Source organism: Podarcis raffonei, chromosome 10 (genome assembly GCF_027172205.1).
Source record: "Podarcis raffonei isolate rPodRaf1 chromosome 10, rPodRaf1.pri, whole genome shotgun sequence".
Taxonomy (NCBI): Eukaryota; Metazoa; Chordata; class Lepidosauria; order Squamata; family Lacertidae; genus Podarcis; species Podarcis raffonei.
In genome coordinates, this window is record NC_070611.1 from 77,969,020 (window position 1) to 77,984,601 (window position 15,582).

Genomic DNA, 15,582 nt, shown 5'->3' on the forward strand with positions numbered 1-15,582 from the left:
GGGGGAAAGAGAGGGCCCTGCTTTGGGCTCCCTTGAGGGCTGGAAGCCCCAGGAAGCAGAGCCTGTCCGTTTCTCCTTAGCCATACAAAGGGAGGACAGCACCTGCCCCAGGGCCCTCTGCCCCCCCCCAAAAAAAACAGCTGCCTCCTAGCCGTGTCCCCAGGCCAGGCAGGAATGGCTCAGGCTAAATTGGACAGAGTGTTTCTTCTCTTGGGAAAGTTACAAGGCCAAATTGATGTTTTGGCTACCAATGTTGCAACTCTGGACTTAACAGTAAACAAATCCATTGAATTTGATAAGGACTTGACTCAGGAAGTTTATGCAGCTGGACAAGAAGAGAAACTTGAAAGATTTGAGAGTGTGGAGAAAGAGATATATGTTGTTTCTGAGGAAAAGGAAGGAGGAGATGTAATGTTGCAGATGACAAAGGAGAGCCAGAGGCCTGACATGATGGCTACAAAGGAAAATAAGTACTGGATGATGAAAATCTGTTTTGAATTGAAGATTGAAGAATGGAGAGATCTCCTTATGTGGAGATCTGAAGACCTATGGATTACAAATTTGATTAAGGTGAAAGTTGGAGCTTTGGGGACATTTGGACTTAAAAGGAGTAAGAAACAAGATTCGGGCTCCACTTTTAAGTATGGAGGTCTGGCTGGAAGAAATATGGACCCTATCGGGACAGAGCTTCTCCGAGATCTGGTGTTTAATATTAAGGACTACCAAAAAAACCGGCAGAGGAATTGAGAGAGAATTAAGAGCCTCGGATGTGAGGTCTCCAGGCTGATAGTAGACTAAGACTGATGGACATTTGTTGGGGATTGAAACCGGGAAAGGGGTGGGGGTGGGGTTTGGGAATCCAAAGGGTGCATAATTATAATCTGTTTTTTTTATTTTGTTTTGTTATTAGTATGAAAATTGGGGAATTCGTGGAAGGGAAGTTGGGTCGACTTTAGAAAAAAGTTTTAAGAATGAGCACTGATGTTTAAATACTGATGTTTATAAGTTAAAATTGGTGTTTTTTATTAAAATGAATTAAATATAAAAAGGTCAAAAATTGGGGACAAGAACTTGTTGAATTAACAATTTGAATTGGAATATAAGAAGGGGAGGTGTGGGGAAGTCAGGGAAATATGTTATTGAAAATAAGGATTGTAAACTTTATGTGTTTTTAACTTTTTTGTTTTTTCTTTTTGATTTTTTAATGTATAAAGGTGGAAAAACTCAATAAATATCTTTTTTTTAAAAAAAGGAATGGCTCAGGCTGAAGACCACCTTGGGGAAGTTGAGAAGTCTCTCTTTCCCCACCAGCCCTTCTGAGCCCCATCCCCTCGAAGCAGAGGAAGGGCTCCAAGGGTCCTCTAGTCCAGCCCCCTGCAACGCAGGAATCTCAGCTCAGGCATCCATGACAGAGGGCCCTCCAATATCTGCTTAAAAGCCTCCAAGGATGGAGAGTCCATCACCTCCCTAGGCCTCCTCTAGCTCTCCTCTCTCGTTGGAGGAAGAATCCAGCCCTCCGTGGCTCAGGCAGATCTGGAAGCACAGAGGCCTGGCCTGGTTTTTGTCTCTGTCTCAGAATGCCTTGACCGGAGAGGGAGCAACAAAGCTCCTTGGGTCCTGGCTTCAGGTGTGTGCAGGCGTTGACTCCTGGCTTGGCAAGGCCCCTTCTCTCCCTGCCATCGTGGGGGGAGCTTTGAGGGAAGGTGAGCCCCCTCTCTTCCCACCCCACCCCTGCCAGCCAGCATATAGATGACCCACTTTAATTGCAAGCTGCTTTAAACTGTTTTCAATGCTGTCTTTTATATCAGTGGAACCTGCCCTGGGACTTTCTGGCAAAGGGCTGGCAGTCGTAAGAACAGCGGGCTATACTTTCCCCAAAAAACCATTGTGGGTGACGTTTGACGACCGAGAAGGAGTGGAGAACCCACCTCCATCTCCCCCGAACGCCTAGCCTGCAAAGGGAGAAGGACAGGAGACTGCAGGTGATGCACAGGTGGAGAAATGGCAAGCCCCAGCAGGGACATCTTCTTCTAGTAATGGCGCTGCCCCAGCCCGCCTCCTGGTGCTTTGGCAAGCCCACAGCTCCTGCTCCTGGCCAGGTTCCCCTGGCTCTCCCTTGCCCTCACTCAGAGTGGTTCCCTTCAGGCTCACTGCCTCCGTGAAACTTGCCCGGCGGTTTTGCTGAGAGGCTGGAGCTCCGCTCCAAGGCCAGGCGAGGGCCACAAGCCTCCATCTTGCCTCCTGTGCTTTTGAAAGCCTTGGGTGAGACCCCCCGGGAGTCTGCGCTAAGGGGTCGTCCGCATGTGGACATCCTCACCTCAGCCCTTTTGATCCCAGGGGAGCAGCGTAAACGTTCAGTCTGGGTCAGTGTAAGAGCAGATGGGGCTGGAGAACCTCAGAGGGGATGGAGGTGGTGTGGGTCAGGAACCCTGGCAGCCTGAAGGAGGTGGGGTTTCCTTCCCCCTGAAGGAGCAGGTAGGGGGCCTCCTCTTCAACCTATCGCTGTCCCCCTAAGTGCCTAGGAGGTGGCCAAGAGACCCTACACCAGAGAAGACAATCAAGGCCTCTGCCTAAATTCATTTCTGTTTTCAGTCCTTCCAGGATAGGCTACTGCCATGCTATCTAGGAAGGGCTTTAAAAACAGCTTGGAATTCCCCCCCCCCCCAATGCAGCAGCCAGGTGTTCACCTGCACCCCCTCGATCAGAGCATGTAGTTCTGTTACCAAGTCCTTGTCTGCCTCTTCCCCCCCCCAACTCAGTTTAAACGGCTATCCTCCCGCTTTAAAGCCCCCAAGCCATGGGTGGAAAGCCACTTTGCCCCAGAGGGACAGGTCTTGATCTCTTCCCTCAGGCCAGCTCTGACAGGTGGGTGGGAAAATCTGACACCCGGTGCCTAACAGGTGGGCTGTGAAAACAGCTTTCCTAAGAGCTGGTGGCCAGTGGCAGTGCGGCTTGCTCCAGGAGCATGAAAAGCTTTGCCTTGAAGTCACTGCTCAATGAAGCTATTTAGTCCTCTCTAATCTCTTGATGGTTCCTTAGTAGCCGTGTGGGTTCTGCCCCACGACTCATGTCACATCAGATGTGGGGCAGGTGGGCAGGGCTTGTGAGGAACGGCATTGGGGACCAAGTGGGGACCCCTGCCAGGCCGAAGGCTCCCCGCCCCTGCCTTCAGTGGCCCAGGGCCTGCTTCCTTTAAAGATGGATCTCTTCCCATATGGACTTGCCTGTGCCTTCAGATCAGCTTCAGAGGTCTTGCTCTCTGTGCCATCCTCTCAGGCGGGCAGGCGCATCAGTGTGAAGGACAGGACCTTTTTAGTGGTGGCTCCCTATGCCCTTCTTTGTAGAGATCCTTTAGGTTCCCTCTCTGGCCTTTCCCCACTGTCAGCTGACCACTTTTATCTTCCAACCGTCCTTTAACGTTTAAAGCTTCGCCGCCGCCACCAGCGTTTGTGTAACATTTTAAATTGCTGCTTTTTAGTTTATTTATGGGAGGGTTTCCAGCGTGTACATTTTCTTTCTTTATGTTGTGAAACTGCTCCAAGTGCCCTATGGGCAGCAGAATGGCGCAGAAATAAATTACTTAACTGTGTGCAAAAAGGTACGTTCCTTCCCTCCCTCCCTCCCTCCCTCCGCCAACTCCCTTGCCCACTCCCTCACTCTCTGGCCTCCCCTTGCCATATTTCCTTTAGACAAGAGGGCTTCTACCGCCAAGGCATCCTTACCATGATTTATTCTAAATCCCTTTTTCCTGAAATTTGAACCTCTGGGTTCAGGTCCTCCTGCAGTCTGCGGGAAGAGAAAAGACCTTGGCTCCATCTTATTCCAACTTTTCAGACGGTTGCAAGTGGCTGTCCTGCCTTACCGACCCTCCTTCCCCTCCGCTAGTCATTTTGTCTGAGTCCAGCCTTCCAGGCCGCCCTCTCCTTCATCTGCCAGGGCCCATGCCTTCACCTCCCAGCCCATCGACTCTCTCGCTGTCTCTCTCCCAAAGCATTAGTTGAGAAGAACGAAGCGTCGTGGGGAGAGGAGAGGGCAGAACCATGTTAAGAGGACCAAGTTCTCTGCACAAAAGGCAGGACTCCAACGGCACGGCCATGCTGCTGGGTCAGGTGCAGAGAAATGTCTCTGCGTGTGAAGCACATTGACTTCCAGGGCTCTCCACAGCAGTGCCACCACTGCTCCCCCCTTCCTTCCTTCTCTTCATCCGTAACTGATCTTCTCAGGATCTTTCTGCCTCTCCTTCTCCCTTCAGATCCCTCTCCAGAACCACCATTCTCATTACCCTGCCTTCGCTTCAAGCCCATTTCTGCTCTCGGCTGCTCAGTGCGCTTTCTGCGCCCGTTCCTCCTCCCCGTTTTGCTCCCACATCCTTCCTATCAGCTCCTGAGGTGGCTGATAAATCTGCCTCTCCCTCTTTGCCTCTTTGCCTGTGCTCTGAAGGCCTATTGATGTTGCTCCGTGAATAACAGCAAGCAAACCCAGAAAATCTTTTGCAGCAAGGTGGCCGGCTGGCCAAGAGCCCAGGCGCCTTCAGTAAGGGAAAATGAAAATAGCCCCACGGGGGCCTCTTCTACCTTAAGAGCCCTGAGGAGGGACCTTGAGGCTCCTGAGTAATAAGAGGGGAGGGCCTCTTGTGGATCAGGAACTGGTTAGGTAACAGGAAGCAGAGAGGAGGAATAAAAGCACATTTCTCCAAAGGGAGGAGTGTGGGGAACCTGGGCTTTTAATCTTGCTCATACCTGATCCAAGGTTAGGAGTGAGCAGGGCTGTTAATACAAGAGAGCCTGAGGACCTCTCCAAACCAAGTAAATCTGAACTTCCCATGTCCTTCCCTGGCACCTGAGCTGGCAGGGACAGACCAGCAGCGAGAACTTGGGGTTGCAGCCGGTCGCTTGATGCCGACGTTGCCCCAGTGTGGAGAAAGGGGAGAGAGAAGCTGCCCTTTTCTCACTGCACTAGAATTTGTGGGCGTGAAGCTGAATGTTGGAAGACGCAGGAAAGGCAGAAGGAAGGACCCCTTCGCACAGCGCAGAGTTGAACTAGGGAACTCACTCCCTGAGGAGGCAGGGGGGTCACCAACTTGAGTGGCTCTGAAAGATGACGGGACAAATTCATGGAGTGGCTGCTAGCCAGGAGGGTTCTGCTCTGCCTCCGCGGTCAGAAGCATACCCTGATGGGCAGTGTATAGATCATGGGTAGGCAACCCAAGGCCCGGGGGCCGGATGCGGCCCAATCGCCTTCTCAAACTGGCCCGCGGACGGTCTGGGAATCACCGTGTTTTTACATGAGTAGAATGTGTCCTTTTTTATTTTAAATGCATCTCTGGGTTATTTGTGGGGCATAGGAATTCGTTCTCTCTTTCCCCCAAAAAAATATAGTCCGGCCCCCCACAAGGTCTGAGGGACAGAGGACCGGCCCCCTGCTGAAAAAGTTTGCTGACCCCTGGTATAGATAATAAAATTAGTAGTAGTAGTAGTAGTGGTAGTAGTACTAGTACACCTTTCAATACCAGCGGCTGGAAACTTCAAGAGGGGAGATGGTTGTTGTTCTCAGGTTCCGCTTGTGGGCTTCCCATGGCCATTTGGGACTGTGGACTACCTGGGCAATGGGCCAGATCTAGCAGGCCTTTAATAATAATAATAATAATAATAATAATAATAATAATAATAATAATAATAATAATAAATTTATTTATACCCCACCCAGCTTCCAACAACTTATTAAAATACAATAATTTCCTTATTTTCTTAGAGGCAATGCCTTTCAGATCGCATGGGGTAGGCCAACAAGGGATGGCCAGGCCATCTGACTGACCAACAACTGCTGGGAACATTGGCCTTGACCTCGCATGACCTTCCTTTCCACGGGGACCAGAAGCCCAGTGGGAGAGGCTGCAAATGGCTTGGCCATGTCCCAGGCACCCAGTGACAAAGTTGCCTGTTTCCTGCATCTGCCAGTGTGGACGGGGATGAGCAGTGGAGGCTGTAAGCTGCCCCTGTTACAACCTTTGTCAGAAATGGTCGCAGAAATGGTTTGCCCTCCCCACCCCTTGGCAAGAGATGCTCGCTTCAGAGACTGGGCACCTTAGAAGCCTCCCAGACAGAATCACAGAATTTTGCAGGAGGAAGGGACCCTGAGGGTCGTTTAGCCCAACCCCCTGAAGCGCAGGAATCTCAGCTCAAGCATCCCTGATAGGCTGGCAGTCCCTGGAGATCTCGTAGTTTTTAAGTGCTTGAGGACTGGCATAGCTGCTCAGTTGCTGGGAAGCCATGTGGAATTGCGGGGGGGGGGGGCATACCACTCAGCACATGGGTGCCCTGAAACTCACATTATTTTAAAAGGAGGGGGGGGAGCCAGGCCCGCTATAGTCCTTTTCTCCAATCCACTCACTCTGTTCCAAAACAGGCATTTGACTCTTTTGGCAGGAGGACAGGTGGGCGTTTGGGCATTTTAAATTTCCATATGAAACCCAACCCAAACAGCGCCATGAAACAGATATACAGTGGTACCTCGGGTTACATACGCTTCAGGTTACAGACTCTGCTGACCCAGAGATAGTGCTTCAGGTTAAGAACTTTGCTTCAGGATGAGAACAGAAATCGTGCTCCGGCGGCTCGGCGGCAGCAGGAGGCCCCATTAGCTAAAGTGGTGCTTCAGGTTAAGAACGGACCTCCGGAACGAATTAAGTACTTAATCCGAGGTACCACTGTAAACACATCAGGTATAAGCTTCTAGGTATGTTACACGTGTGGATAAAAGGGAGTTTGCCTGGTGCCTGAAAGATACAGATATAGAGAGAGACGGGAACATGTTGAGGGGAGGCCTCCCTCTTGGGCGGAGAATGATGATTTCAAGGGGGAAAGAAAGGGAAGCATGTTCTGCAGTCAAGCACTTCACAGAGAAGGGGGCAAGGGGGGAAAACGCTTCCTTCACCTTCTCCCCACACTCTGTGTGGGCCCTTAAAGGTTGGGGCGCTTGTGCCCAGCCCCGTCTCCCCCAATCTAGAGCTGGGTCTGGAGGGATTCCCTTGGGGGGCTACCTCCTCCGCCCCCTCCCTGTGGATCAGGCTTTGTCAGGGATGGGGAGCAGATGGCGTAGGAGGGACACCCCCACCCCGGACGGACGGTGCTCCTGCCGCTTCTGCTCTGAACTAATTGCCTGTTTGAACATTTCAGGTGTTAATCCGGAGTGCAGCCAGTTTTGCCCTGGCCTCGTTTGTTTTACTGCTTTAGGAATGCGGATTATAATAATTACTAACGGTTTTTTGCGATTTTTATCGGTGTGTTTTGCTTTGGGAATTGTCAACCGCTCGGCTTGGTCATGATCAGTTGGGAGAGGCGAGGAAGGGGCGAGGAAGGAAGGCAGCCCTCCGCCAAAACGAGTGGTACCTGTAAGCTGCCCGCATTCCTGCATCCATCTTCCCACCTCTGCCACCCATCTCCACTGGGCTTCCTCTCGCCTTCACAGTCCTCCTCTGGGTCAGACAGAAGGCCTTTGGGGCCCAGCGGGGCTCACTTGGGCCCCTCCTGGACAAAGGCCTCTGACCCACCTGACTTGCCTCTCCGCTGTGGGCAGGAAGCTCTGTGAGCCCACATCACAAGATGCCCCCTGCCAAGGGCTCCCTTTTCTTTCTCCCCACCCGCGCCCCATGTCTTGCCTTCCTGCTCCCAGCTGGCAGCCCTGCTCCGAGCTGACAGGTTGCAAGGGCCAGGCCTCCTTGGTCTCCTTCTCCCACCCCTTCCCAGTGAGGCTGCCCCCGGCCAGAGTGCCGGCCGGCCACGGAGCAACACTTTCTGGGCAGCCAACAGGGCTCTCTGCCTGTCGACCCCCCCCCCCCCCGGTCCTAATTCAAGCACTGACTGTCAGCCGCAGAGTCAACTTTGAAAAGGCAGAAAAAAAGACCTTGGCTTTGTGTGTGTTTCGCCACCTCCCCCCCCCCTTTAGTCCTACAATTGGCTGCGTTATTTGCTTTTAATATGAAGGCAAAATTAAAATCTAAGCACTGCAGTCCAATTGCTGCTGCCGCCGCCGCCGCTACCATTGTGGCCTTGTCCTTTTTCTCTTGCCATGCATATTAAATGGTTCCAGGAGATTAAGGGGAGGGGACGGCACGTGGCGGAGGGGAAGGGATGGATGGGGAGCACGGAGCCCCGAGGTTTGTGGCTGAGCTGCAGCCGGATCAGAGCAAGCAAGCACCGAGCCGGGTTTCATTAGCCGATGCTTGCCAGCGATAAAAGCCGGCACTACAGATAAAATCAGACATATGTTTTCATAGAAAGGCTCCCAGCTCTCCGGAGTCCGATCGAGTTGCCTCGCACCTTGGCTCGCAGGAAACGGGGTGCGCCAGAAAGCAAGCCCCACAAAGGAGCTCGGTTCTGCTCCTGGGGGTGGAGGCCCCGGCAGCTGCGCCTGGTGCTCCCACGAGTGACCCCGTTTGGCAGGCGGGGAGGGGGGGCAAACAACTGGCGCAGCGCTTAATTATTCCATGGCACTGCAAAGAGAGGGCAGGGGCAGCAGCGGACCCTGCCTGTGTGCCACCTCCAGAGGGGTCTGAGCAGGGGGAGAGCTGCTGGGTTTAGTATATATATAACCCCCCCCCCAACTTCATCACGAAAGCAGACCCCAAGGCACAGGGCTGTTGCTAGGCTGGCCTGCCGCTGTCCCTGATGGAGCCTGGGGTGGCCTTCAGCTGTGGCCGGGCCAGCAGAGCCAGGCGAGGGGAGCTGTGCCCCTTCAGCTGGCAAAGCCTTTTCTTCTCTGAAGGGCATTTTTCCTGGCACTGCTTTCTTCTCCGGAGGCCGCCCTGCCCACCCACTCTCCTGCTGAATGGCAAACTGAGATTTTAAACCGGGAAACCTGTAAAACAGATGGCCCCATGACAGAACCTCTTCGTTTTTGGGGTTGCTTTGCACCCCACTCTTAAACGGGGAGGGTTTCTATGGAGTCCCAGCGGAAGGAGCAGAATCTTTGAATGGGTGTCGTTCAGAAAAGGGAGACATTTGCAGTGTCCTTTCGGAGGGGCCTCTGTTCCCACGGCTCTCTGAAGAGCAGAGCGCCCAGCCCCCCTTCCACACCTGTCCCTGGGTCACCTTCTAGGGCACCCTGTCCTTGCCTAACCCCCTGGGCCAAAGCCACCCCTCCTTGCTCCTCCTCCTGGCATTGCTGCTCTTTGCCAGCTCTGCAAAGCCCCCTTCCCAGTCCCTGCCGCGATGGCGGCCTGCATTGGCAGGGATGGGGGGGTGCTCCGGTGCAGCCCCCCATCCCTTTTGTTGTGGAGGTGTCTGGAGAGCAGGCTTTGGCCTAAGAGGCGAGCAGGGATGCCTTCACAATGAGCTGCTGATTGGGTTTGGGTCCTCACTGCTGGGCAGCTGAAACCCCTTCATAGAATTGGGGGCCCTGGGCAGCCATGGCTTCTCCTGACCTCAGCAAGAGCCCCTCTCCCCATCTCCCGTCTAGACTCCCCACAAGCTCCTAGCTGAACCAAGGCAGTCCGTGCTGCTGCTGCACAATCCACCCCCCCAACCCCACAGTAACACAGAGGGGCTTCAGTTGCCAGGGGAGGGGTTGATGTCCTTAATTTGGGGTCCTGCCCCATCTCCCCTCAAAAGGGGACACAATAACACCTGCAGGGGGCCCTGTGCCCCCCTCCCAGCCGCTCCTCTAGTAATAGACGGGACGCGAGTGGCTGGTTCTAGCACTTGAAGTGGTTTTATTTAATTCCAGGAAAGGTTACTTGACAGTTTAAAAAATATTAAATACTTTTTTTTCCTTTTTGCTTTTTGAAATGAACCTTTTATTAGGCTTCCCATTTTGCCCCGTCCCCAAATTGCCCACCTCGATTCCAGCTTTGCAGGCCAGTTTTTGGGTCCCCAAAACCTTTGGAAATACGGTTGTGGTTTTAATTCCCCCTCTCCCCCCTCCCCTCCCCCCCCTCCCCTGGTCTTGGCATTCAGCATAACCCTTTAGGGACATTGCATTATTAAAAACGTTAACAATATTTATTAAAATACAAAAATACACTTGTCTCAGAGTTACAGTCAGATAATTCTGGCTTTTGGGTTGTTGTTGCCCTCTCTGCTGCCCCCCCAACACCCCCCCCCCCGTAGATTGCAACCTCTTTGATCAAATCTCCAGCAGAAATGAGCAACCAAAGTCATGGGAAGCCCCGGGTGGGATCCTGGACACAGAGAAGAATCCGACGGTGCCCGGACCCGTTTGCACATTCCTCTCCCCTCCTAAAGGACAGGGGGATATTTTTTTTGGCGGAGGGCAGGCAGGGTGGGGGGACGTGGGGGGCAGCACCATTCTCCAAACCGCACTCCTTGCCCGGAGGATGCCAGTTTTGCCAGCTCCCTCCTGTGGCATTCCGCTTGCCTTTTGAGAAGTGGGCGAGGAGGACGAGGCTGAGGAATGTGCCCTTCACTCGCTCCCTCGCAGCCAGAGCCCAGCCCCACACGGAGGAGGGAGGAGCAGCCCTCGCCCCCCCCCCGCCCGCCCCTCACTTCCACCTTAAGGGGGGAAAGGAACGAAAAGCACAAAATTGGTTCATGGTTCTACAATCATATGTCAAATTGCCCACAGGGTAGCCGACACGCAAGCACCCATCGCGGCGCACGAGGCTGATGCGAGGTTGTCCTCCAGGCGGCCGCACAAGACGTCCTCCTGCTCTTCTCTTCCCCTCGCCGCCCCCCCCGCCCGCCCCCACCCCCGAAAAAGCTGTTTTTGCGCACTGGACCCTGCGCACAGAGGGTTAAACAGAACCACCGCAGGAATGTGGTGCAGTGGAAAGGCACCAAGCGGCCTGCTTGGGCGCAAAGCAGCTCTTCCTCCTCCCAGCCGCGGGTGAGGAGGGGGCGGCACGCCAAGGCCCCCCCCCTCGGCCCATCACTTCCTCAGGGGTCGCCCCCCACCCCCCGCATGGTCGGCCCCCCGTCCACCACACCCTCGCTGGGAGGAGGAGGGGCAGGCTCTTGCGGGTTTAGATTTTTTTGCAGTTTGATAATACAAGTATTTCGTTCCCTTATGATAATTGTCCTTCTGTTGCTGCTGCTGCTGCTGTTTTTTTCTTTTTAAAAAATGACCTTTTTTATTGCATTTGTAACATTTTGGCACAGTACAAACTCTTGGTGCGCTCCCCCCCCCCTTTTTTTCCTGTAAGTAAGATAGCTCTGTAAATACGGGAGTTTTCTTTTTCCAGGGCTTTAAGAAAAGAGTGTCTCTATAGAAACGGGTTTGTTTTTACTGCATTCTAAGTAACATCTTCTAAAAAGGACAAATCCCACCCCCTGCTAGTCCCTGGTTCTGTGGTTTTCTTTTTTATCTTCACTGTTGCCTTTTCCTTCTTTCTTTCGCTTTAAATAGATCTTATTCCAGGAAGTCACAATGGCAATTTCTGACTCTCCTTTTTGTTGCTGCTGTTTGGGGGATTGGGCACACGGGGGGGGGGGTGTTTGTAGTTGCTGCCTCCCTTTAAATAGAACTTACAAGTTAGAAAATAGGGGGGGGGTCTTTACATTTTTTTTTAATATAATCTGCTTCTCTTATCTCAGCCCATAGACTTAATATATAAGCATATACAAGAGGAGAAAAAAACTGTCCACCCCCCGCCCCCACCTCTCTGTACAAAAGTTGATGTCTGTTTCTGTTTGTGCATTCTATTGCAATTTTTTTTAATAATTTCTTGAGGAGGGGGGAGGAGTCAGATTTGCGTTTCCTGCACTTTCTCCTTGGGGTGGGTCTGAATTATATAAGGTTCGGCAATAGTAGTGACCGTGGGGTGGAGAGAGTTCCCCAAGCAGTTTTCTGTCCAGTGGGCCCCGTGTGAAGGTTTGTAAGTGTTGTAGTTAATGTGGTCATGAATAGCCGGCAGTACAACTGCCCCCTCACCTGAAACCCCCGACGTAGCAGTGGGGGCAGCCGCCGCCGCCGAGGCCGAGGAGGCCGGCATGTCCTCGTCCACCTGTATTATTTCCACAGTCCTGGCGGCTGCCACGGTGCTGCGCTGCTGGTGCCTTTTGCGAAGTTTGTAAAAGACAATCAACATGGCCGCCGCCAGGAGCGTCACGGCCACAAAGCAACCAATGATGATCTTGGTGGTTCTCATCACCTCGTCCAGGCTGGTCTGCATCTTGTCGTTGTGGTTGTCCGAGGCAGGGTCCGTCTTGGGCGCCTTGGTGGTCTGGATGAGCACAGTGGTGGTGGTGGTGTATGCCGGCTGGTAGCCCGTGGACGTGGTCGGCACCGGCTTGGTGAACTTGGGGAAGATGTTCTCGGGCGAAGTCTCTGTGGTCTCCACCGTCACGGTGGTGAAGAAGCTGTAGTTGGAAGTGTTGAGCTCGGCCGTGCTCACGTTGAGGTAGGCCGAGGCGTTGGAGTTCCCCGCCACGTTGGTGACCATGCAAGTGTAGACCCCCGTGTCCGTCAGGAAAACCTGGGAGAAGTTCAAGGTGCCGTCGTTGAGGACGGAGATCCTGGGGTGGTTGGACGCGTGGCTCAGCACGGTCCCGTTGGGCAGCAACCACCTGACGGAGGACATGGAAGGCGTGCGGCACTTGAGCTCGGCCACCCTCCCTTCGGAGATGTTTAGATCCCGGGGGGCATCCATGATGAAGGGGGCCGAGCACTGGAAAGCCGTCTGGTCCACCTCCACCAGGAACTTCCCGCGCATGTGCATGGGCGCATGGCAGCGCCCGCAGCAGGTGGAGTTGGTGGGGATGTACTCCCGCAGCCACCAGGAGAGCCACAGGATGTCGCAGTCGCAACTCCAGGGGTTGTGGTGCAAGTGCAGCTCCACCAGGTACCTCAGGGGGGCAAAAAGGTCGTGGGGCAGAGAGGAGAGGTTGTTGTGGGCCAGGTTGAGCTCCACCAGCGCCGTCAGGTCGTCAAAGGCATTCCGCTCAATCAGGCTGATCTGGGAGCTCATAATCCACAGCTTTTTGAGCGACTTCAAGCCATAGAAGGAGCCGGGCTGGATGGCGGGGAAGTTGTTCCCCGACATCTCCAGCTCCTCCAGGCCCACCAGTGGGGTGAGGTTGGGCATATCCTTAATGTTGCACATCCCCAGGTTCAGGTACTTCAAGTTGTACAATCCCTCGAACGCCCCCTCCGAGATGTACTTGAGCTTCTTGAGCTCGCCCAGGTCCAGGCGCATGAGGGAGGGGACGCGGTTGAAGGCGTAGGAGGAGATGCTCTCGATGGGGTTGTTGCGCAGCCAGAGCTCGCGCAGCTTGGAGAGGTACTCAAAGGCCCCGCTGGGCACCACCGTCAGCCAGTTGTCAAAGAGCTCCAGGGTGTTGAGGCTGGCCAGGCCGTTGAAGGCCCCCACCTCCACCTGGCGGATGGCGTTCCTGCCCAGCTGCAGCACCTCCAGGTGGTGCAGGTGGCGGAAGGTGTCTGCCTGGATCATCTTGATGTTGTTCTCCATGAGGTTCAGGTAGCGCGTGTTGGAGGGGATGCCCTGGGGCACCTCGGAGAGGCCTCGCCGCGTGCACACCACCTTGCTGAACTGGTTACTGCAGGAGCACACCGAGGGGCAGCTCTGCGGCCCGGCCACGGCCGCCACTGCGCACGCCAGCCACGTTTGCGCCACGAGGTAGACTACGGCAAGCGGGGCGGCATTCCAGGCGTGGTGCGCAGTTGCCTGCCACAAGAGCTTCATGGTGTGGCACGTTCATACTTCACCATCGTGGGGGATTCGGCATCGAACGGAGAAGTGCCCCCCCCACCCGCTTAGCCCGGCTGGAGCGCGCGGCTGCCCGCGCCGCTCTCCATCGGAAGGGGAGAAGGGGGGGAGAGGGAGGGGGAGAAGGAGGGAGAGGAGGAGGAGGAGGGAGAGGGCTGCTCGGTGCGATCCGGCGAGGGGGCGCCTTCTGCGCTGGCAGGCTCCGTCCGTCCGTCCGTGCGTCCCCTCGAGGCGCTCAGCCCGGGTGCGCCATCCCGTCTCGGCCGGACCGGCGATTCAGCGAAGGGGGGGGGGGCGGCAGGCAGGCAAAATGGTTCCTCCTAGAGGGGCGCGCGCCCGCCGGAGCGGCCCGGCCAGCTATGCAGGTCCATGGCAGATGCCCGGTGCCCGGGAGAGCCTGGCCAGGCGCGGGCAGGCGCCTCGTCCTTGGGCGCCGGGCGCAGCAGCGGCAGCGGGACGAGGCGGAGCAGCGCTGGCCGCGGCGGGCTGCCCGGGGGGCGGCTGCTCCATGGGCTCCCGAGCCAGCTGCTCCCGCGCCGGCCGGCCGTCCTCCTCCTGCGCCTCCGCCGCCGCCGGCCCGTCCGCCCGCCCGCCCTGCGGGGAGCCCGGGGGCGCGGGCGGGGCGCTGGCCTTAGCGGGGCTCCTCGGTGGGGCGGGCGGCCCCCCGGCGGCGCGGCGAGGTCGACGAGAGCTGCGGCACCCGCTCGCCGCTGCTGCTGCTGCCTTCAGCGCCTCGCTCGCCCCTCGACTGCGGCGGCGGCGGGAGGAGGCGGCGGAGGAGGCGGCGGGGGAGGGCGCGCGGGGGCGGCGGCGGCAGGAGCCGAGCAGCCCGGGACCATCTTCTAGCGGCGGCGCCCCTCTCGCCTCCCGGGGCCGGCGGAGGCAGCAGCGGAGGAAGCAGCGGGAGCAGCAGCCGGGGCTGCTCGCGCATCCTTTTGTCCTTCAGTCAGCACGGGAATGGGCCGCCGCCGCCGCCGCTGCTGACGCATCGTGTTCTCGGGCCGAGCATTAGCGTGATGCAGGAGGCTTCGCTCGCTGGTCTTAACGCCGCCGCCGCCGCCGCCCCGCTTTCCTCCTGCGCCGCTTCCCTCCAGGGGTTAACGGGGAACGCGGCCAGCGGAGCAGCGCTTTGCTGAGCTCAGCTGCCGCTCGACGCCTGGGCCGGGCGAAGGGAGCAGGCAGGAGCCCCGGGACTGGGGGAGAAGGGGGCTGGGAGAGGCTGCTGGGGGGTCTCGCTCGCCCGGCTGGGGCACGCAGGATCCGGCCGGGGCGCCGGTGGGGGGCCCATCCCAGGAGGTGGCTGCGAAGGACCAGGTGGTGGGGAGAAAACCAGAGTTTTGTGCTGGGCAAGGGTCCCCTTGGGGCTCTGCTGTGCCCTCCTCTAACCCTCCTGGGAAGTGGGACTAGCGGGGAGGGGGCTCCTATGGAATCTGCTCCTTTGGGTGGGCTACATCCTTTCCCCTGTCTGTTTCAAGCGGCGCTGAGTCCCCATCATCCAGCGGCAGCTGGGGCACAGCTGGGTTGGCCCTGGAGTTTGTGCCCGTGACCTTGATGCACCCCTTTGCCCCTTCTGGGGGTACTGGTGGCCCATGGGCCTCTGGGGCTGAATCCCTTGCGGGCTCCTCCCTGGGGATGGTGGTTGGGTAGAGCTGGTTCTGGAGGGGGGGTGTAGGACTTGAAGCTGGGGGCCCCCTCATCTCTTTAGGGCACAACTTGTGCTCCTGGGGCTGCCCCCTGCCTTTGGTGCCCTATATTCCCCTCTGCCTGGGTGGGGTGGGGGGAGGGAGGGAGATGGAAAGGCAAAGTGGGTGGGCAAGGAGAGCGAGAGTTTCTCCAGTGAACTGAGGCTGAGTGGGTGGGTTTGCTACCTTCTGGTCTTCCCCCACCCCATGACCTTACAG

General features: G+C 56.1%; 2 protein-coding genes across 2 annotated transcripts in view; one reads left to right on the plus strand and one right to left on the minus strand.

Annotated features, from left to right (window-relative positions):
- SND1 (staphylococcal nuclease and tudor domain containing 1) overlaps positions 1–15,582 on the plus strand; it is a 237,003-nt gene that overhangs the window by 197,890 nt on the left and 23,531 nt on the right. The gene's annotated exons all lie outside the window — the stretch shown is intronic.
- Positions 9,686–14,185, minus strand: LRRC4 (leucine rich repeat containing 4). Its single transcript, XM_053407018.1, has one exon. The coding sequence runs from the start codon at positions 13,655–13,657 to the stop codon at positions 11,699–11,701; it is 1,959 nt and encodes a 652-aa protein (XP_053262993.1). The 5' UTR covers positions 13,658–14,185; the 3' UTR covers positions 9,686–11,698.

Bases quoted from the DNA above. Each gene is read 5' to 3' on its own strand.
- LRRC4 (XM_053407018.1), bottom strand. From the start codon at position 13,657: ATGAAGCTCTTGTGGCAGGCAACTGCGCACCACGCCTGGAATGCCGCC.